The 23027-nt window shown below is 42.8% G+C and overlaps 1 protein-coding gene across 3 annotated transcripts in view; it reads right to left on the minus strand.

Annotated features, from left to right (window-relative positions):
* LOC119799045 (glutamate receptor ionotropic, delta-1-like) overlaps positions 1-23027 on the minus strand; it is a 499477-nt gene that overhangs the window by 451105 nt on the left and 25345 nt on the right. For all 3 annotated transcript variants that reach the window (XM_038308725.1, XM_038308724.1, XM_038308723.1), the window contains exon 2: positions 20878-21033. In XM_038308725.1, the coding sequence (XP_038164653.1) occupies positions 20878-21033 (156 nt within the window). The remainder of the gene's footprint in view (positions 1-20877; positions 21034-23027) is intronic.

The raw sequence follows: 23027 nt of genomic DNA on the forward strand, positions 1-23027 counted from the left end.
CAGATTTAAAGGGGAAACTGATTTACTGGAATAATCAACAGGAAATAAAATATATCTCCAAGTTTACCAGAAAGTTTACAAGAACAAATATGCTATGATATAATTAAAATTGCAGCATATCCATATTTTTCTGGATGGAATTTAAATTGTACTTCTAGGGATGCAGGATTTATGGATTTTGTCATCAGAATCGGCTGTTATTGGTTATTTCTTTAAGCATTAATGTTTTTGGGTCCTTTATATATAAAATGCACTAAAAGGCGTCTCACTAACATCTATAAATATAAATATCCGTGTTTCTCTTGTGTTCTCAGCAATGGGAAAACATTCAATAAATAGATGTTTGAGCTCATTTTTGGAAAATAAAAAAACCTAATATAGGCGTAGGTCCATCAGCCCCCCCCCCACCACCAACTTTCATCACAAAGTTACACCCGTGGCGTCAACCGTTGACTTTGCAGGTAAAATGGCTGCTTCTGCTGCTTTAGGGGTGAATATTTCAAAGACCATAGTTAGCTTCATCAAACAACTGGAAGTAGGTCAGGGGCTTTACCTATTGAACGGCCCCCCCTTATTAACCAATAGCTGCTCAGTCTGGTTCACAGCAGCAGCCGGGTCGGTTCTGATCCAGCCTGACCAAAGAAAAGCTCTCAAAATGTCTGGAAACAGACCAACATCTGTGGCCATTTCCCAGAGCGTGAAGTTCAACCAGATGGATCTGGTTCTACTGGTTCCTTTTAAAATCCTGTTTGCTCAGTAGGATGGAGGCCTTCAAAATTAAAATCTATTTATTACCAACTAAATCTGATTGGATGCTTTTTAACGGGACTGAATTGAACAGAACTGGATTTTGTTTTTTTATTTCCTTTCTTTAACCAGGTGAACCACGTTAAGATCTGCGTCTCATTTTCAGGGGGGGGGCCTGAGCAGAGATCTGCACTGCAACCTGGTTACAAAAATAAAACCAATTAATACATATAGACAAATATAAAACAATAAAAACAATTTAAAAGCGGTGAAACTTTTTCATGGAGGCTTGTTGTCTATCTTTAAGAACCGCTTGAAATAAGTCCAATGAAATAAACATCTTGAGTTCAGACTGGAGCAGATTCCACGCTGTAGGAACCGACAGACTGAATGCTGCGTTCAGTTCGAACACCAGGAACAAGTAGAAGAATAAAGACGTTTGAGCATAAAGAATGTAAACTACTAGATCTATGCAAAACAGAGCTTAAGTATGTTGGATCATCAAATGATTGTTTCTCCGAACATTTAAAGGAGGCCAATCAGCTTTTGCATACAAATCAAAATGATGCATCAAACATCTACTACCAGTTATAAACCATTTGATCCATTTGATCCATTTGGACTGAATTAAATGGAACATATCACCTGATGACTCTTACAGTAAGTGGCTGTCGATGGGAACTGCTGTGAATCAGAGCTTTATAAACCCAATGAAATGATGATTAAATAACTCTCGGTTTAACCCAGGTCGACCACATTAGCTTCTGCTGTATCCAGGAACAGCCTACACACCTCAGCTGCAGCATTTAATGCAGAGGCCATCTCCGCTGGGGTCGCCATCGCCCTTCATCGCCCACAGACATTATTTATCAGCCGCTGTTTTAAACAGGCTAATTGTGATCCTCGGTTGTTAACATTTGGAGGCTCTCTGACTATCACAGCTATAGTCCTAATTGTCCCTGCTGTGGAAATGATGCAATAAAAAGATCAAACCCTCTTAATTACACGGAGAGCTCCGCGTTGGTTTGTGTGGAAACAATCAGTCTGATTCACTGAGTTCAACTTTCCTTCCCTCTGGAGAAAAACCACATGTTGTCTGTTAATGGTGACTTTTTACATTTCTGCTCCAATCAGACCTGACAGGCAGATGGACCAGTAGTGATATATGGAGCCGCTGGAGCCTCTAATGCTGTCAGACCATCAGTAGTTAGCTGTGATGAAGAGGAAATATGGGCCCTCCTCTGATCCTGGAGCACCGGGGTCCGCCATGTTTGAATGACTTGGGCTGTTTCAGCCTTTAGAGCTGCTGGTACTGACAGGACAGGATTTATAGAACCATGGACTCTAGATAGTATAGAAATGACTAAAGTAGAGCCAAATGTGGCAGATAGTGTAGAAATGACTAACATAGAGCCAAATGTAGCAGATAGTGACGGCATCCATCCCACTTTGGATGGTGCAGCTCTTCTTTCTAGGAATCTGGCCACATTTATTAGTCCTCCAAAACCCTGACCCCCCAGGGTGCAGACCAGGAAGCAGAGTCCTACTTTAACAGACCTCTCTGCAGCTTCTCTACTGTTACCCACTCTTTACTCCATCCAGACAGTGTCTTGCCCACGACCAAAATCTAATAAATTAGCAAAGATTCCCAAAGGAGTAAATCATGATAATCTAATTAAAATTAAAAAACTCCAATTGGGGAAAAAGTTAAAACGATTAAATGCGGTCTGTTTAACCTTAAATCTCTTTCCTCTAAAAGTCTGCTAGTTAATGACTTGATTTGTGATAATCACATTGACTTGTGTTGCCTTACAGAAACCTGGCTGCAGCAAGAGGATTATGTGAGCATAAATGAGGCAACTCCTTCAAGCTATTTAAATTTGCCCAGAACGTCCAGAACTCCTCACATATAAAGCCTTAAATGGCCAAGCTCCATCTGATATCAGAGATCTGATTGTTCCTTATGTTCCTAACAGAGCACTTCGCTCTCAATCTGCAGGTTTACTAGTGGTTCCTAGAGTTTCTAAAAGTAGAATGGGAGGCAGATCTTTTAGTTCTCAGGCTCCTCTCCTGTGGAACCAACTACCAGTTTTAGTCCGTGAGGCAGACACCCTGTCTACTTTTAAGGCTAGGCTTAAAACTTTCCTTTTTGATAAAGCTTCTAGTTAGATTGGCTCAGGTTATCCTGATCTATCTCTATAGTTCTGCTGCTATAGGCTTAGACTGCTGGAGGACATAGGGACCCCTTTTTCATCATTCTGCTTCATTCTATCTCTATTCTCCCACTCTGCAGAATCTGTTAGTTCAATCTCTAACGTTCTGCTCTCTCTGCTTTTTCTCATAGTAGCTTCATCTGGTCTGTTCCTGTTTGGCTGTGACTCCATCCTGGAGAGAAATATCAGCTGTGCTGCTGCCATCAACACCTTTGTTTCTAGATGTTGGATCTTGGCCTGTTTTCCAGTGTAGTCCTGTTTCTCTGACTGTGACTAACTGGATGTGCTCTCTTCATCCTCTGACATGGGAGCTGTCTCGGAGCTGTTCACACCTATCAGGGAGTCTTTATTTGTTCACACCAATCAGGGAGTCTTTATCTATTCACACCTATCAGGGAGTCTTTATCTGTTCACAAAAATCCGGGAGTCTTAATCTGTTCACACCAATCAGGGAGTCTTTATCTGTTTACACCAATCAGGGAGTCTTTATCTGTTCACACCAATCAGGGAGTCTTTATCTGTTCACAAAAATCCGGGAGTCTTAATCTGTTCACACCAATCAGGGAGTCTTTATCTGTTTACACCAATCAGGGAGTCTTTATCTGTTCACACCGATCAGGGAGTCTTTATCTGTTCACACCTATCAGGGAGTCTTTATCTGTTCACACCTATCAGGGAGTCTTTATCTGTTCACACCTATCAGGGAGTCTTTATCTGTTCACACCGATCAGGGAGTCTTTATCTGTTCACACCAATCAGGGAGTCTTTATCTGTTCACACCAATCAGGGAGTCTTAATCTGTTCACACCAATCAGGGAGTCTTAATCTGTTCACACCAATCAGGGAGTCTTTATCTGTTCACACCGATCAGGGAGTCTTTATCTGTTCACACCAATCAGGGAGTCTTAATCTGTTCACACCAATCAGGGAGTCTTTATCTGTTCACACCTATCAGGGAGTCTTTATCTGTTCACACCAATCAGGGAGTCTTTATCTGTTTACACCAATCAGGGAGTCTTTATCTGTTCACACCAATCAGGGAGTCTTTATCTGTTCACACCAATCAGGGAGTCTTTATCTGTTCACACCTATCAGGGAGTCTTTATCTGTTCACACCGATCAGGGAGTCTTTATCTGTTCACACCTATCAGGGAGTCTTTATCTGTTCACACCAATCAGGGAGTCTTAATCTGTTCACACCAATCAGGGAGTCTTTATCTGTTCACACCAATCAGGGAGTCTTAATCTGTTCACACCAATCAGGGAGTCTTTATCTGTTATCACCGATCAGGGAGTCTTTATCTGTTCACACCAATCAGGGAGTCTTTATCTGTTCACACCAATCAGGGAGTCTTTATCTGTTCACACCAATCAGGGAGTCTTAATCTGTTCACACCAATCAGGGAGTCTTTATCTGTTCACACCAATCAGGGAGTCTTAATCTGTTCACACCGATCAGGGAGTCTTTATCTGTTCACACCAATCAGGGAGTCTTTATCTGTTCACACCAATCAGGGAGTCTTAATCTGTTCACACCAATCAGGGAGTCTTTATCTGTTCACACCAATCAGGGAGTCTTTATCTGTTCACACCAATCAGGGAGTCTTAATCTGTTCACACCAATCAGGGAGTCTTTATCTGTTCACACCGATCAGGGAGTCTTTATCTGTTCACACCGATTAGGGAGTCTTTATCTGTTCACACCGATCAGGGAGTCTTTATCTGTTCACACCTATCAGGGAGTCTTTATCTGTTCACACCGATTAGGGAGTCTTTATCTGTTCACACCGATCAGGGAGTCTTTATCTGTTCACACCTATCAGGGAGTCTTTATCTATTCACACCTATCAGGGAGTCTTAATCTGTTCACATCTATCAGGGAGTCTTTATCTATTTAAACATATCAGGGAGTCTTTATCTATTCACACCTATCAGGGAGTCTTTATCTATTCACACCAATCAGGGAGTCTTTATCTATTCACACCTATCAGGGAGTCTTTATCTGTTCACACCGATCAGGGAGTCTTTATCTGTTCACACCAATCAGGGAGTCTTAATCTGTTCACACCTATCAGGGAGTCTTTATCTGTTCACATCTATCAGGGAGTCTTTATCTGTTCACACCGATCAGGGAGTCATTATCTGTTCACACCAATCAGGGAGTCTTAATCTGTTCACACCTATCAGGGAGTCTTTATCTGTTCACATCTATCAGGGAGTCTTTATCTATTTAAACATATCAGGGAGTCTTTATCTATTCACACCTATCAGGGAGTCTTTATCTATTCACACCTATCAGGGAGTCTTTATCTATTCACACCTATCAGGGAGTCTTTATCTGTTCACATCTATCAGGGAGTCTTTATCTATTTAAACATATCAGGGAGTCTTTATCTATTCACACCTATCAGAGAGTCTTTAAAGTATTTTTTCTCTTTGTTCTGGAATTTGGTACCAAATTTTGTATAAATGTTAACTCACGCTGAAGGAAACCTGTACAATTATTTCTGTGAGGAACAGTTGCCTTCTTATACAGCATATGTAAATATTAATTATAACTGCTCGCTCAGGTGTGACTCAGGTTTAACCTGGAACAGGAATAATTAACATGTAGAGGAAAAACTTAAAATAATAGAAAACAAACTGAAGGGACCAAAGCTTCAGCCGCAGACAGACAGACGATCCTCTGAACTCTGGGTAAACAGTGTGAGAACAAACAGGTAGCAGTGAATAGCGCTGATGTAGAAGAGAAAAGGCTATTAATAACAATCTGCTGTGTTGCTAATTTTCTAGGTTTATGATAAATGAAATATGGCTGAAACATCCAGGGTTCCTTTGAGGACTTTCATTTCATTAATGCAAGTTTAGGCGCTGTAAATGTGTCACCTTCCCTTAGGAAAAGATTGCCTGAATCAAAGTGGAGCCCATTACACACAACAGGAGGATTTACGATGGATTTTAAGGCCTTGGCTTACAAACCTGTTACGCTTCGATTGAGCAGCGTTTTTACGTTTATGAAATATTGACTTGTGCATTGAAGGTGGACCTCCACCCACGAAATGCTACATAAAGCTTTAGAAGATGACGGCAAAGTTTGGGCCGATAAATAAGCTGATCAGTTTAATCGGTGCAGCGCTGCAGATCATCAATGATCACTAAGAGGAGATTTAAAGGATTTATGTTGTTAAAGAACAAAAAGACAAGGTGTAACAATCTGAACGTAAAGGAAAAAGATAAATCAATAGAGCCTCCATTGGTATCTACTGTAGTAGCCATTCAGAATCTCCCCACTTTCATTCATTGGTCCTTGGTTGGTCCTGGGCTGGACCTTGGCTGGTCCTTGGCTGGTCCTGGGCTGGACCTTGGCTGGTCCTTGGCTGGTCCTGGGCTGGTCCTGGGCTGGTCCTTGGCTGGTCCTTGGCTGGTCCTGGGCTGGACCTTGGCTGGTCCTTGGCTGGTCCTGGGCTGGTCCTGGGCTGGACCTTGGCTGGTCCTGGGCTGGACCTTGGCTGGTCCTTGGCTGGTCCTGGGCTGGACCTTGGCTGGTCCTTGGCTGGTCCTTGGCTGGTCCTAGGCTGGACCTTGGCTGGTCCTTGGCTGGTCCTGGGCTGGTCCTTGGCTGGTCCTTGGTTGGTCCTGGGCTGGTCCTTGGTTGGTCCTTGGCTGGTCCTTGGCTGGTCCTTGGTTGGTCCTGGGCTGGTCCTTGGTTGGTCCTTGGCTGGTCCTTGGTTGGTCCTTGGCTGGTCCTTGGCTGGTCCTTGGTTGGTCCTGGGCTGGTCCTGGGCTGGACCTTGGTTGGTCCTTGGCTGGTCCTTGGTTGGTCCTTGGTTGGTCCTTGGCTGGTCCTTGGCTGGTCCTTGGTTGGTCCTGGGCTGGTCCTGGGCTGGTCCTTGGTTGGTCCTTGGCTGGTCCTTGGCTGGTCCTTGGTTGGTCCTGGGCTGGTCCTTGGTTGGTCCTTGGCTGGTCCTTGGCTGGTCCTTGGTTGGTTCTGGGCTGGTCCGTGGCTGGTCCTTGGTTGGTCCTGGGCTGGTCCTTGGTTGGTCCTTGGCTGGTCCTTGGCTGGTCCTTGGTTGGTCCTGGGCTGGTCCTTGGCTGGTCCTTGGTTGGTCCTGGGCTGGTCCTTGGTTGGTCCTTGGCTGGTCCTTGGCTGGTCCTTGGTTGGCCCTTGGTTGGTCCTTAGTTTGTCCTGGGCTGGTCCTTGGTTGGTCCTGGGCTGGTCCTTGGTTGGTCCTTGGCTGGTCCTGGGCTGGTCCTTGGTTGGTCCTGGGCTGGTCCTTGGCTGGTCCTTGGTTGGCCCTTGGTTGGTCCTTAGTTGGTCCTTGGTTGGTCCTTAGTTGGTCCTGGGCTGGTCCTTGGTTGGTCCTGGGCTGGTCCTTGGCTGGTCCTTGGTTGGCCCTTGGTTGGTCCTTAGTTGGTCCTTGGCTGGTCCTTGGTTGGTCCTTGGCTGGTCCTTGGCTGGTCCTTGGTTGGTCCTGGGCTGGTCCTTGGCTGGTCCTTGGTTGGTCCTTGGCTGGCCCTTGGTTGGTCCTTAGTTGGTCCTTGGCTGGTCCTTGGTTGGTCCTTGGCTGGTCCTTGGCTGGTCCTTGGTTGGTCCTGGGCTGGTCCTTGGCTGGTCCTTGGTTGGTCCTGGGCTGGTCCTTGGTTGGTCCTTGGCTGGTCCTTGGTTGGTCCTTGGCTGGTCCTTGGTTGGTCCTGGGCTGGTCCTTGGCTGGTCCTTGGTTGGTCCTGGGCTGGTCCTTGGTTGGTCCTTGGTTGGTCCTTGGTTGGTCCTGGGCTGGTCCTTGGTTGGTCCTTGGCTGGTCCTTGGCTGGTCCTTGGTTGGCCCTTGGTTGGTCCTTAGTTGGTCCTTGGCTGGTCCTTGGTTGGTCCTTGGCTGGTCCTTGGCTGGTCCTTGGTTGGTCCTGGGCTGGTCCTTGGCTGGTCCTTGGCTGGTCCTTGGTTGGTCCTTGGCTGGTCCTTGGTTGGCCTTTGGTTGGTCCTTGGCTGGTCCTTGGCTGGTCCTTGGTTGGTCCTTGGTTGGTCCAGGGCTGGTCCTTGGTTGGTCCTTGGCTGGTCCTTGGCTGGTCCTTGGTTGGCCCTTGGTTGGTCCTTAGTTGGTCCTTGGTTGGCCCTTGGTTGGTCCTTAGTTGGTCCTTGGCTGGTCCTTGGCTGGTCCTTGGTTGGCCCTTGGTTGGTCCTTAGTTGGTCCTTGGCTGGTCCTTGGTTGGTCCTTGGCTGGTCCTTGGCTGGTCCTTGGTTGGTCCTGGGCTGGTCCTTGGCTGGTCCTTGGTTGGTCCTTGGCTGGTCCTTGGTTGGCCTTTGGTTGGTCTTTGGCTGGTCCTTGGCTGGTCCTTGGCTGGTCCTTGGCTGGTCCTTGGCTGGCCTTTGGTTGGTCCTTGGCTGGTCCTTGGCTGGTCCTTGGCTGGTCCTGGGCTGGTCCTTGGTTGGCCTTTGGTTGGTCCTTGGTTGGTCCTTGGCTGGTCCTTTCCTTGTCCTTGGTTGGTGCTTGGTTGGTCCTTGGCTGGCCCTTGGTTGGTCCTTTCCTTGTCCTTGGTTGGCCTTTGGTTGGTCCTTGGCTGGTCCTTGGCTGGTCCTTGGCTGGTCCTGGGCTGGTCCTTGGTTGGCCTTTGGTTGGTCCTTGGTTGGTCCTTGGCTGGTCCTTTCCTTGTCCTTGGTTGGTGCTTGGTTGGTCTTTGGCTGGTCCTTGGCTGGTCCTGGGCTGGTCCTGGGCTGGTCCTGGGCTGGTCCTTGGTTGGTCCTTGGTTGGCCCTTAGTTGGTCCTTGGTTGGTCCTTGGTTGGCCCTTGGTTGGCCCTTGGCTGGCTGGAGGTAATCTGTTTTCAGGTAACTGCAGGGTTCTTGCCTCCCATGAAGCCATCATTACTAGATGGTAAGATGTTGATATCATAACATGAAAGCAGGTTTTTTGGCCGTTGGAAACGTTTCCATTCAAACTTAAACATCAGATTGGATCATTTGTGTGTTTTAATCTGTGAAAATTTTTCAGACAAGCTTAACTTTCTCTGATTGTTTCTGATTATTAGAGTTTCTGAATGAAATCAACTGATCTCAGCTTTTATTCTTTAAGGTTTTGGTTCAGAAGTTTATTATTGATTTTATGCTCAGCAGGCTATAAGCCTGATAAGATCAAAGGTTTTTGTCTTGGAAAATGATATAAATGGTTGCATTTTAAATGATTGTGACCATTTTGATCTCATGGCTTAGATGTAGTCAGTGAAGTTTAATCTGATTGTTGCTGGTTTAAACTTTTTATATTGACTGTAGATCCATCAAAGCTGATTGACTGACACCCAGCAGCAGAGGAAAGATCCCAGTATGATGAACCAGTATCAGAGCTGTTAGTGAGGATTAGCAAAGATCACAGAGAGAAACGATTAGCAGCAGAACAGGCAGAACTAAGCTGGAGCGTTTTTCTTCTCTGCAGCTACAGACTCATAGAGAACGACATCAGAGCTGCACAGAAACACCCAGATCAGCCTCTCAAAAACCTTATCAGGCTAATTCTAACTACATTTAAAACAAAAAAAACAATCTAGCTTTCATTCAGAACTCAGGAAAAGCTTTTAATTTAGTAAAACACAAAGAAACTCCAGCTTAATGTTCAATTGTTGGTTGTTTTTCTATCAGAGATGACTGCAGCCATTAAATAGTTCATTTCATTACTTCTATAATTAAAGAACATTTGCTAACAGAAAACAACAACATACTGAGGAACAGCTGTTAAATCTTCTCTTTATAATAGATAAATTATCACAGATGCACAACAAAAGTTTTATTAAGTTCAAAACATTTTTTTTTTAAATGATTGATGCTCCTTTGGTGAAATGATCACCTAATCAGCTTCTAAGCAATCGACAGCTGCCGCACTAATCAGCAGCTCTTCAGAAAATCTTTAACAATACAGCAGGCGGCCATCTTGGTGTTTAATGTCCCTGTTTGGAAATTAGTTTTCTGCAAACTTAGACTTGCAGCTACAGTTTTATTTTTTCCAAAGCTGTGTAGAGAAAGCGTACCTTAAAACGCTCCATCCTATCTGAGTAAATCAACATCCCTCCTTTAAATCAGACCTTTTTTCTGCCTTTAAACATCATCGTCAGACATTTTTCTAACTGAAGTCTGATTCATCATGCAGCTTTTTCTAGCTGCTCTAGTAGTAAAGTCTGATTTCATTGCTTTTGGGAATCAGAGTTGAAGCCTTTAAGGTGTTGTTGACATTTTTATGCTAAGCCCAGTTGATTTAAACCCCGTTTGATGCAGTTATAAACCTTTGTCACCTGAGATCTAATGTTTTTATACTAACCAATGAATTTCATAGAGGAGATGCTGAGTAAGTGTAGAAATAAATGACAACTAAACGGCTCATTGGTTCAGTTCAGCCATTAATCACTAATAACCCGTCAGATTATAGTAACCGTTTATTTTTACCGTCTGAAGCTACCGACCTGACAGGAAGAAGGAATATTTGGAGTGGGCCAGACTCGGCCAACCGAGACGACATCTAGAGGGACCCAATAATCAGTAGGGATGCAGGATATAATCGGCCCCCTATCGGTATCGGCCTTAAAGCTGAATATCGGACATCGGCCACACCACCGATATTTAACCCGATATTTGATCAGCTTCTGAGTTTCTAAAGTCTAAAAAAATAATACTTCTTTTTCCTCAAAAACTTCTTTTTTACAGACTTAAAAACTTCTCAAGACGAGGGAAAAAATATTGATCCATTAAAATATCCCAATATCTTCATATGCTGATATATTGCCATTTAAAAACACCATATCAATCTCTTTTACTAATGAAATATTGCTATATGTCATCGTTATGCTACGAAATCCCCCGAAAATTCACCAAATGTTGCCATATTTTTATATGTTGATATATTGACGCGGTATCGATCTATTTTACTAACAAAATCTCACAAGAATTTGCAAAATATCACGAGAGTTTGTAACAGAACGATGAAATTTCACGAGATTTTGAAAGTAAAATAGATCGATACCGCGTTTTTAGAAATCTATTTGATATCAGCATATGAAAATATATTTGAGTATATTATTTTTCAAAGTGTCAGAAATGGATAAGAAAACTGCTATTTTTAATGACTACTTATTTTTGTCCAGCTTTAACATCGGTATCGATATCGGTTATCGGCTACATGAGTTTTAAAATATCGGATATCGGCCAAAATCCCAATATGGTGCATCCCTAATAATTAGGGTGATGAAAACAGGCCGTTTATAAATCGGATTTATTGAACAAACATGAACCTTCTGGATCATCAGGAGTTTTTCACCCAAACATCAAACTCCTCAGACGTGGTTCCTATTTGATCAGTAAAGTTTCCAGGATGCCGCTATGCTCCAATAAATGCTTCACAGGGAGAAACAAGAAGGAAATCAACAATCTGAAAAGTCATGGATGTTTTAACCCATTTCCTGTTGTTCAGGAAACAAAGTGGATTTGTTCCACTTATTCTGGGATTGGTCACAGAAAACTAGAAAAGTTCAACGTTTATGCAGAGGAGGCTTCCCAGTGTGGGCATCAAAGGGCTAAATGAAACTAATGAGGCGTTTCTATCCGTCTTTGGGAATAATTCAGGCACCTGATCCTGATCAGTCCTGGCTGAGGGACAACCTGCCGCTGTGAGACAGATGAGGCTAATTTGTCTGCAAAGATCCAACAGCAGGAGCTGAAGCTGACAGGAAGCCGGCCTGCATGCAGCGACCGGAGGAACCGCCTCCCTCCTCATGTCAGACCCAAACTATCACTTTAAGAGCTCCGGTTTGGTTCTGCAAACATTTCCTGATCAGGTCAGAACCTCCATTACCATGGCAACACAGAAACTAAAGAACCAGAACAGCGCCATAAAGAAACCCTTTTCTCCTCCATGACAGTAAAGCAAATCATTAATAAGATTAAAATTAGAAATGAAAATAAGGAATTAAAATGAGGACTAAAGGGAAAATGAAGCATCACATTTCATCACAGGTCAAGTCATTTCTCTTCTAATTATCCAGTTATTGAGCTAAACCGGACAGGATCATAATAAGACAATTAGGCTAATTTGTTTGAATTGAAAACCCAATTAAAGAATTAGTGAACGTTGTTATTACAGAGCTGCGAGTCAGGAAGCCACGGCTGCTTTAGTTAAAAACTGAACCATCTGAGGAGAAAAGAGAAAATCAAACCCTACGGCGCAGAGACGCGTTTCTTTATTGAATATTCTGCTGATACGTGTTAAAGGGATTAGAGCTGCGCAGGCTCAGCCTCTTTGTTGGGAACTGCAGGCATGTAATCCAGGAGGATTGCTCTAACAGATGGTTTCACTGAGATCTTCAACAGAAGCTTTGTTTACTGCTTTCCATATGTGAACGTGTTCATCTAGAGCTACTCCTATCAGAACAGACAGCTACTATTATGACAGAGAATCAGCTCTGAATAGAAACAGAGACGCTGTTCTGCCATGAGAGGAGCAGCTGATCAGGAGGGAAGAAACCGACTGATCCGTCCGTCTGAATGGACGTCGCTGGGATTCACCCAGTAAGGACCAATCGTCTGGCTTTAGGCCGCTGCTGGGACGTCCAGGTGTTTCAGGTATGGAAACATCAGGCCGTCTCTGCAGTTTATTATCAGAACTGGAGATGTTTTAGATCTGCAGTTTGGTCGGGACTGGATTCATCTGCTCCTCATAAAACCCACCAGGAAACCCATGGGGGGGTCAGAGGGGCTCATTTAGACCAAACCAACTTCAACAATCAATTCAAACCAAATATCCTGACAGATTAGACTCATCCATGAGACTCAGATCAGACCTGCTTCACGATCAAAAACCGATAAATTAATTTAATAAATACATTTAACGGGATGTTTTATCTTTTGCTCACTGGCTGCCTTTATTATTGGTTCTGTTTTGTTTGGACATGTTCTGTCCCAGCAGTCAGAACCAGCTTGTTATGTTTTCATCTCAGAGGAAAAATGGTGTTTTTAGAAAGACGCTGTGGAGATTTTCCACAGTTCAGCTGAGAGGCCAGCTTCAGATGACAGCTGGAGGCGGAGCAGATTACAGGAAGGTTGCTCTGTTTCCAATTTACACATAAAAAACAGTAAAATAAAATATAAATGTGTTGCCTTTACTGTTGACTGGTTCTGATCCAATCTGAGCGAAGCAGACCAGAGAGGAACATTGGAAAAACAATCTAGAAATAAGTTAAAATTGACTAAATTAAGTGTATTTACCCTTAATAGGTAAATGAGATATTTTGCTAATGGAATGAGTATTTCTACTCTTAAAATAAGATAATTAGATAATATGCACTTGAAATAAGACAATGCAATTGTGTTTTATTATTCTAACTGTAAATGTCTGATTTACCTCCTCAATCTAAGAACAAATGCACTTATTTAAAAAAAATACTTAGCCTATTTAGATTTTTTCCAATAGCAAGAGCAAAAAGGGGTAGAATATAAAGATTTTTTTAAAGAATATAGTGAATAACTTACCATGGAGTCAAAGTACTGCTAAGAACTTCCCATCTAAACTCTCCATAGTTCCTGTTGGACAGACTGAAGTTAAAACCTGCTGACTGTCTCTGACCTCAGAGGAGGAATAATCAGCAGAAACTGAGCAGAGCTGCTGTTTGAACCGTCTGACTGGTTCTGGTACCAAATCCGGCCGCTGCCTCCTGGAGGCGCTGCCAGGATCTCCAGCCTGCAGTCAAAGGCTCCTCCAGCAGGTTGGATCATGGAAATGATGTCCATGCAGGTTTATGCAGCCAGATGGATTCATGCAGCAGCTGCAGGAAAATGGAGGACGGCCTTTAATGCAAAGCAACAGCTGTGAGTTTGAGGAGAAATTGAAATCATAGTTGATAGTGCATGTTTCAGAAGTTCATTCATTCATTCATTCATTCATTCATTCATTCAAATGAAGAGCGGTGATGGAAAGATCCTGCTTCAGTTTCAGCCTCTGCTCTGAAACCAACTACCTGAAAACCTGAACTCTGAATAATGCAGCTTTCCTTCATAGATCCCAGTTTTTTATGCTAAATCTACCTTTTAACCTTCAAAGATGCTTTGATTTATTGTTTTCACATCGTTCTCTTCTACTTTATTTATTCAGTTAATTATTTCTTTAAAATATTGTTTATAAATGTTGCCATACAAATAAAGCTGATCAGCTTTTCCTAAAGAAAAAGTTCAAATATTTGCTCAACCATGAAAAGCTAAACATCCGAACCGTCGTCCTTGGCTGACCCCGTTATGAAAACAGGGAAGTTCGGATCTTTATCAGCTATTGCACGTTTCTAAAACATGCAGCAAAGCTTCATGGGAGAAAAAACGACCTTCGGGGACCAACATGAACTTTTGCACCTTGAAGAAAACCAGCAGAGTTCAAATCTAGCAACACAAGAACAGACGGGAAGCCAAGAAAACACACTGCAGAGCATGAATCCCTCTCTTATTACCCATAATCCACCAGTCTGGGCTGTGGGAGCCTCCAAGGTCCGCGGATCAGCGGAGCTTCTAGAAAGGTCAGGCCAACCAAGAAAGCATCTGAGTCGTAATCATCAGCCGACAGTCGTCCTCAGATCACTGACAGGATTTACTTCCTGTCTCCATCCATCCTGCTTCCATCTTTTTCCTCCCTCCATCTTTATCCAGCAGCCTGACAGTCTCACCTCCTGCAGGAGTAACTGCTGCCTTCCAGCTTCCAGGCTGCCTGTGTTCAGGTATTTAACCTGCGTAAGCCGGCGCATCCACTTCATTACTCGCTTTAACGCTGCTGGCTGTTTAGCCATTAAATTTAACAGCTAAACAGGGAGGAAGTGGATTAGGTGTCTCTGCACCACCACTTCCATAAATCCCAGGAAACAGATGATAAGGAGCAGCAATTGTTTTCACGTTCCACCTCATAACGACTGTTTTTATCTGAGTCTATATGTTGCAGCTTATAGTTGATCAAGTCATTTTATCCCACATTATAAAAGACAAAACATAAAACTCATGTTTTTATAAAACATCCATTTTCTTCTAATTTCATCATTTATTAAAACGCTTAAAAAACAGCAGCAGGATTCAAACTGAAACCCTGACAAATATGGACAGACCGCCATCATGATGCTAATCTGATGCCCTTAAAAAGAGTCTAACATAATAGAATATAAATGACTTTAATGACTATAATAGGTCAGCAGATAATTCAGCTAATTGGACGAAGCTAAGCTGCACATTACGCTCAACACAACGCAGAGCAACTGTCTGCTAATGCTAACGCACTTCCATTCCGCTCGTTAATCACCTTTGTTCCCTGTTTGTTTTCTGCAAACCCTAATTTCATCTGAATGAAAACAAATTTCCTCCATAAACCTGTAAAAGTTAACAGAATGTTAACTTTAGTCCTCCGAGTTATAAATAGTTTAGTCTCTGCTGAACCTTAAATCAAACCAAGTTAAATATTGATGGTGAAAGTGTTTCCTCGTTAGAAGAGTTTGTAACATTTCAGGTCTCAGTACATTCTCCCTTTCAGCCATATTTAAAACCACAGGAATGATCTGTTCAGAAGCAGAGGAAGCCATTGATGTCCATCCTGTGAGGATGCATGAACCCTTTCTGTCAGAGCAGAGAACAAGTTGAAATTTACTGGACGTTTTCCTCTAACCCAGAAACTCACAGACTCTGCATCAAGCTGATGTCACCAAACCAAAATACTGCAGATTTGCTCCATAGATATTAAAGCTCTGAACTTCCATAATAAAGCAGTTATTAATGTTTTTTCTCCCACACTGTTTACATTTGATCACTGCTGCACTTTATGGGATGGAAATGTTCATTTAGTGTCTGTGTTTACGAACCTACACTCTGTATAAAAAATGACAATAAAGGTGATTTTATATTCTATTCTATTCCCAGCCTGCTGGGAGTTTACATATAGTTTATATTATTATCTTATTTAATCAGATATTATTTCAGCTGTTATATACTCTTTATGAACACCCAGTCCTACTAACTGTGTGTTAGAACAATGGATGAAAGAGTGATTCGAGCACTAATCATGGTCAAACTGTTAATTCTTCACATATATGGAATAAATTCACCACAACTTCTGTTCAAAATATAAGAGTTTATTAACAAAAATCATTCAGCTCCAAGTCAAACAAATATTTCAATTAAAAATGCTTAACTAAAACTAGTTAAACTCAACTAAACTAAACTAAACTAAACTACTATGTACAAAGAGAAAGGGGAAAACGGTTGAAAAACATGTTACAGTTTAAGATGGATTTTTGTTTATCTGGAATAATTTGGGATCTGATCAAATTAGCTTTTCACTAATTTAGAGAAACTGGAATGTTTTCAGACCAATTCACAATGCAGATCCATGAGGTGAATAAAACATTATTAATGTTTTATTGAATGATTTGTTTAATCAAGAACCAATAACCTTTAGTTAAATGATTCTTACCCTCTTTGAAATAGCCAGCAGCGAATAGACATCAGGATTCCACTAAATGACTCTTGGTCAGACTTGGTAATGGAAATGTAACGAGCATCTGAGGAACACATGAACACTAATGTTATATCAGTGTTTAACCCTTAGTGAATAAAGCTGGTCTAAGCTTCAGCAACAGATCAACACATATTCCTGTAGCGTAGCGTAGCATGCAGTCCATCCTGTTAGCTTTGCTCTTAATCATCAGTGAACACATGAAATGATCAACATCATCAAAAGGCAAATTGTTTGTTCTGTCCCTAATCAAGCCAGACCTGCAAACCTCTGTCCATGTCCTTTTGAAAGGCTTGAGTTTCATCCAGCAGCTTAGCAGGCAGCTAACAGTAAGGCCGGCTCTCTCTCTGTGTCAGTGGCTCATCAAGGCAGGCCTTCTCATCCAGTCTGGCTCTATAAGTTCTAAAACTCAAGAGAAATTGCAAATGTTGCAAAAGGTCTGTTTTGCAGCAGTTTGGTTCTGAAAGGTTCTGACTCATCCTTGATGATTCTGGAGATCTGGGTCCCCTCTGGGCCTTGGATCTCCATCTCCGTCCAGCCCAAGCGGACCGCAGCTTCCCCAGAGAGCAGGGAAAGAGGAGGAAAGAGATTTTCTACTGTCCTCACACAGAGGGGGCTGGGAAGTCACACCTCTGTGGCTTGCCTGCGACTGCTTTGACCAAAGCTGCGTCCTCTTCTCTGGTCATCATGTCCCAATGTGCATATGGCACAACAAAGATTGTCTAAATCTTAGGTCAAAGTCAACATAAACATGCAGCACCAGCAGCGTCTGCATCAAGCTGCAGCTGCAGGCATCATGTTTTCTATATCTGACCGCTGTTCTTGGCAGAACTGAGTTCATTATTTCCTTCCTTCCAGTTAAACAGCAAGGTTCAGCTCTGCCATGAACTGGAAACTTGTGGAATACTGGTGCGAGCGTCTACAGGTTAACACTGACAAGAGGTGCTGCCTCTTAACGCTGCACACGAGAACAAGCGTGTGGAGAACAGGGCTGACGTAGCAACGGCTCAGATGCTTGGACCAAAATACAACTTTCTAGAAAAAAATCAAGATGAAGCTTTCAAACTTTAGAACCGTGAACCAGCTGTCTAGCATAGAAGTGGCTGTGTCATTCTGTGGGTCTGTGTAGCTGGCGATGGTACCAAAGTGGTTGGCATCAATACCTCCAAACCAGGTGAAAGATGCCCCAACAGGACAACAATCCCACTGGTTTTAAAACCAGCTAAATGTGCGCGCTAACGCCAGCTAATTAATCAGTTTAAATTAGCAGAGATAATGAGGGGAAAACATGCAGCCAGATGGCTACTGAAGGGTTTTCTAGGTGCACTTTTCTATCATACACGTCTTTAAAAGAACAGTTTTCTACATGTTTCCATTTCAAAACAAAAACATTGAACCATTTGGATTAGAGTAAAGTTAACCAGTGGAGGAAAACTCAGCCCAAGGTGCAAAGTTATAGAATCAAGTCGCCTTCCTGTTTGGGTAAATAGAACAAATGACTCTCAGTATAAATGTTTATACCTTTTATAGAAGTATAGTTTCATTCAGAGCTTCAGTTAGTGTGTAATCACCCTCAGTGTGTCTGTATTAGAGACTGACACGGGAGTGGATTTTCACTCCTGTCCCGTCCCACTCCCACAGAAAAAAATTGTGTCCCGTCCCGATCCCGGGCCAGAGTAGAAAACTAAATCCTGTCCCGTCCCACTCCTGGTGAAATTACTCCCACTCCCATTCAGAATGACTCCCGCTCCTGCACCCCTCCCATTCTGGTTGTCTTCAATAAGATTTCTGCCAATACATTGAATCTGAATTTCTTTTGAGCGCGGGTGAAAAACTCAGAGCGGAAGCACTGTTGGTTTTTGGGTTGTGTAGTTTTTTTGACTCTCATTATAGTGTAGGCTTCAAGGAAAAAAACTACAAAATGGCGGCACCAGTACTGGATTTTTTTTTCTTTCTATTTTATTTTATGGCATCGATCCTAGTTTGTTTTTTTTTTGTTATTATTGGTTTGCTCCCGCTCCTGTCTGCTCCCGTTAATGTTTAATCCTGTGCCGTCCCAATCACGTGATCATTACTAATACTGACTCCCATCCCACGGGAATCCCATGACCCGTGGGATTCCCGAAAAAATGTCAGTGTCTAGTCTGTGTGCGTCCATCTGCCTCTCAGTTTGCTGTTAATTCACATTCATACTAATATACTGTGTAGTGAGCAGAGATGGCAAAAGTACTCACTTTCCGTACTTGAGTAAAAGTACAGATACTTGTGTTCAAAAATACTCTGGTAAAAGTGGAAGTACTGATTAAACTTCTTTACTCAAGTAAAAGTAACAAAGTACAGGCTTGTAAATTTACTTAAAGTATAAAAGTAAAAGTAGAAACCACTTTTTTCATGCCGTTGCCTACATTTTAAATGGATGTCTGCCAATAGGACTAGATCTCCGTTGTGTTCATTTTCAATCATCTCGTCGTCCATGCTACTATGCTAACGCCACCGCCACCAAGCTGCAATGATTTGCCGTGAATGAATACCGCCGAATCTGTCGATTCATCTTGTAGCGGTGCGTCAAATGCAACGTAGATTCCCATCCAATTAGATTGAATTTGGTATTGATGACGTGAAAAATAATAACGGTAACTCCATTGAAATGATTCAAAACTAAAGTAACGAGCCAATTTTAAAAAATGTAAGGAGTAGAAAGTACAGATATTTGTGTAAAAATGTAAGGAGAAGAAGTAAAAAGTCGCCATAAAAATAAGTAGTAAAGTAAGGTAAAAATATCAGAAAAATCTACTTGAGTACAGTAACGAAGTATTTGTACTTTGTTACTTCCCATCTCTGGTAGTGAGAAAAAAGTATTCAACTATTTACTCCAGTTTAATAAACAGAGATCGATGGATTTCACTCAGTCGGATCTTTATTTTATCTTTGAAAAGAGAGAACAGTTCATCATGCGGCCCTAATGGGCCCTAATAATCAGCCCTGTTCTGACTGAGCAGCGTTCGTTCCTCCTTATTTACAATAATGGAAAATAGTCAGAGTCAAAACTAATTACAGACACTTTGGTTAAACAGTAAAATGTTATGAATAAACCTGAGAAAGAATCTGGTTTGTTCTGGAAGAAGCTATTTCTGCTCTACAATCATTATTACTCAGGTATTTTGTGGCCTTACAGGTGAAACTGAGTGAAAAAAACTTTTTTTCAGTGAGTAAATAGCATAAATGAATATATGAAATAAGAGAAATTAAATCTTCCAACCAACTGTCCCCCTTATTAAAAGAAAAGCATCTCTAACAAACACATTTCTCATGCAAGCGGATTCAGCAGCAGCCGTAGGGACAACCTCTGGCTTCCTGCTAATGCAGCTTAATATAGTGATGGAGGGCAGCATCTCTGGTGTCCTCCTCTGTCTGGATTCACCTCAATGTGGTAATCAGTCACATCTGATGCTAAACCAGCAACAGGGGGGGTGGGGGTACGGTTCAGCAGCCGACAGAGCCATCAGCTGATTAACCCCTGGTTGATTCACACTGAGAAACGAGGAAACGCTGCGAGCTTCAGTCCACCTGAGCAGTAATAATGTCCTGTTCTAGTCTGCAGAGTCAAATGTGGGTCAAATCTAAGGATCAGAAGGAAAAATAACATCAGTTTCACCCCCACCCCCCCCTCAACACAGACCCACCAACTATGGAGTCTAGTTGACCATTTAAGGAAGATGTAAACTTCATGGATCCTTCAGCTCCTGTCCAGAACCACCAACTGATCCCTTCATCTCTGATCCGAAGGCTACAGCTTCTTAAGGTCAGGCATCCTGTGGGACCACAGACATGCTTCCTGTTGGATTCTTTGAAGAGCAGGATGTAAAACTGCAGCAGCGCCTCGGGCGTCAGCCTTTACGCTTTAAAGAAAACATTTAAAGAACTTGGCTGCAACGAGCCGAACCGGTGAAGCTCCTCAACATCTCCAAGTCTCTGAACTCCTGGAGGTCAGAGCCAGCGGGTTGTGGGATTAAGTTTCTGACAGTTATGTTTATGCATCATCTATCCTATGAAAACATGTTTACCTTTAGCAGAGAAGGCGCTTCTGGAACAGAAAGTTTTTCTTAACAAACAAAAACTGCAGGAAGAAAACCAGTGAAAGCAGCAGCATCGCTTTCCTCTAATGCAAACAAACACTCCAGCTTCCTGTAAAGTGCTGCAATCACTTCAACATTCACAGCGTAATCAGCACATTCAGCAGCATCTCCATCCACAGCAGCACAAGTATCTGTTTGTCACCAACATCTTCTGCTTCTCTGCAGAACAAATCAGTTTCAAGTGTCTGCTGTGATGAGCAGAATAAAGAGGAGAACCATCCAGCATCATCTCAGACCAACAACCAGGAGCCAAACATCCACACTGCAGATGGACCTACCTTCCTGCACCGCCTGGAAAGGGTTGTTGGGCTCAATGAGTTTGATGGAATGAGTGATCTTCTCGCTGTGGAGGATGTCGTCGCTCAGACTGAGGTCTGACACGGCCAGCTGAAACACCTCATCGTCTCGCACCGCGTTCTCTTCAAATATCGCACCTGGTGGAATGAAGGAGAAGGAAAAATCAGTCAGCAGTCTGAAAAAACTACTTTTGTTTTATTTTCAAGTAGGGATGGGAATCGAAAACCGGTTCCTGTTCAGAACCGGTTCCGTATTTTCCGATTCCATGGCATCGTTTGGCAGCTCGCTGAACGATTCTTTTTTCGATTCCCGCAGCACCAGAGCCTAGAGCGCCGGCTCTGGGGAGCACGACTTACGTCACGTTTTTTACGTACGTTACGTAAGTTACGCAAGTTACGCAAGTTACGCAATTTGGAAATAACTATTCGAGGAGGAAGACAGCGAGCTGCGGTCACTTTTTGAATCAAAGCCCCGTCTTTCCTTAGCCCAGAGGGTAGATCAGGAAATCCAGCTCTGTAAAAGCTTGCCCTCCATCCCCTGCAGGGATAGCGCCACACTGTGGTGGTGGAACAAGCAAGATACGCTGCCCTTGCTATCTGGACTGGCTGAAAACTACCTCTGTGTGCAGGCTTCCTCCACCCCATCTGAGAGGGTGTTCTCCACGGCTGGAGACACCATAAGCGCTGAAAGATCCTGTATCCTTCCAGAAAAAGCAGATATGCTCATCTTTCTGCAAAATAACTGTTAATTTTCCCTACTACTGTTTTATAATTAGTATTTTTTGTTATTTAAAATAGGTTATTATCCCATCATTTGTTATTAGACATTGTTGGTTATTAAGTTTGTTCTTGTATTCATTTTTCATTTAAACACAGATGTTACTCCAGTTTCACATTTCCTGTGGACATCTTGATCTTTTTGAGTTTGTAAGATTGTGCAATAGTTAAGTAAACAAAGTTGATTCTGATAATCAAACTGTTTGTTCTCCTTTTTCCCCCAAATTGGAATCGAAAAAAGAATCGATTAAGAATCGAATCGTTTCATAGAATCGAAAAGGGAATCGGAATCGTGAAAATCTTTTCAATTCCCAACCCTATTTTCAAGATAAAGACATGATAGGAGGGTGGAGTTTTGTTGTCGAATGTAGAAACATGAATAATCAGAGGCCCTGGAGTCTATCCATCACATCCTCCTTATGAGGAGACAACAGGAAAGGAAGCAGCAAAGAAAGACCAACCCAAACACCAGGAGGCGCTAGAGGGCGCTGCACAGATAGAGATGGTTGAAAATCAAACTTCAGTCAAATGTTGTTAAACTAGAGTAAAACAATCTGCAGTAATGGTGGACTGCATGAAACGCGGCTCTGCCGTCCAATAGAAGCAGAGCAGAGGAGGTCGTGCTTTAAGAGATAAACCATCACTAAGAGTTTCCAGTTCAGTCTAATCGTAAACAGAGATTCAGCCTAAGGTTCATGAATTCCAGCTTAATTACAGTAAACTGTTCATTAAACCAGCTGGAAAAAAATACGTTTTCTATCCAAGGAATTCATCCAGTCGCTTTAATCCCACCGAGTAAAAATTGGTTGAAAAGACGAGATGGTTTATGTCTAAACGACGTCTGAGTCTGGATGAAAAGTGAACGGAGAAAAGATGAAACTATCAGATCATTGAAAAGACGTTGAAAACTGTAACGTCTGTTATTGGAATAAAGTTGCACCAAATCAGAGCAAACACAACCTCGGGGGGGGGGGGGGGGGGGGGGGGGGTTATACTTTACAGCAACTGCTTTCACTCAGCGTCATGGCAACAGCCGTAAGATAAACTCCTCCTAACATCAGGAAACCTTCACTGACTCAGCAAAGCTTTGGGATCAGAGGAGAGAAGATTCAGCAGCAGTGATGCAGGACGACTCGTTAAAAAGGACTAAAGGTCAGACGGTCCTTTGAAAGATGCATCTAAAACAGGAAAACTTTGAACCAAACTCAAACAATCTGAGCTAAACAGGAGCTGAGGTCTAAAGATAGAAATGATGACTCAGCATCCAGTTATTTCATGAAATCAGCCAATCAGCTTCAGAGTTCAGAGGGTTGGCCTGCAGTCCTGCAGAGGCTGCAGCTTCAGGCGTCAAACTC

This window comes from Cyprinodon tularosa, unplaced genomic scaffold (genome assembly GCF_016077235.1).
Source record: "Cyprinodon tularosa strain WSP-4 unplaced genomic scaffold, ASM1607723v1 ctg645, whole genome shotgun sequence".
NCBI classification, from domain to species: Eukaryota; Metazoa; Chordata; class Actinopteri; order Cyprinodontiformes; family Cyprinodontidae; genus Cyprinodon; species Cyprinodon tularosa.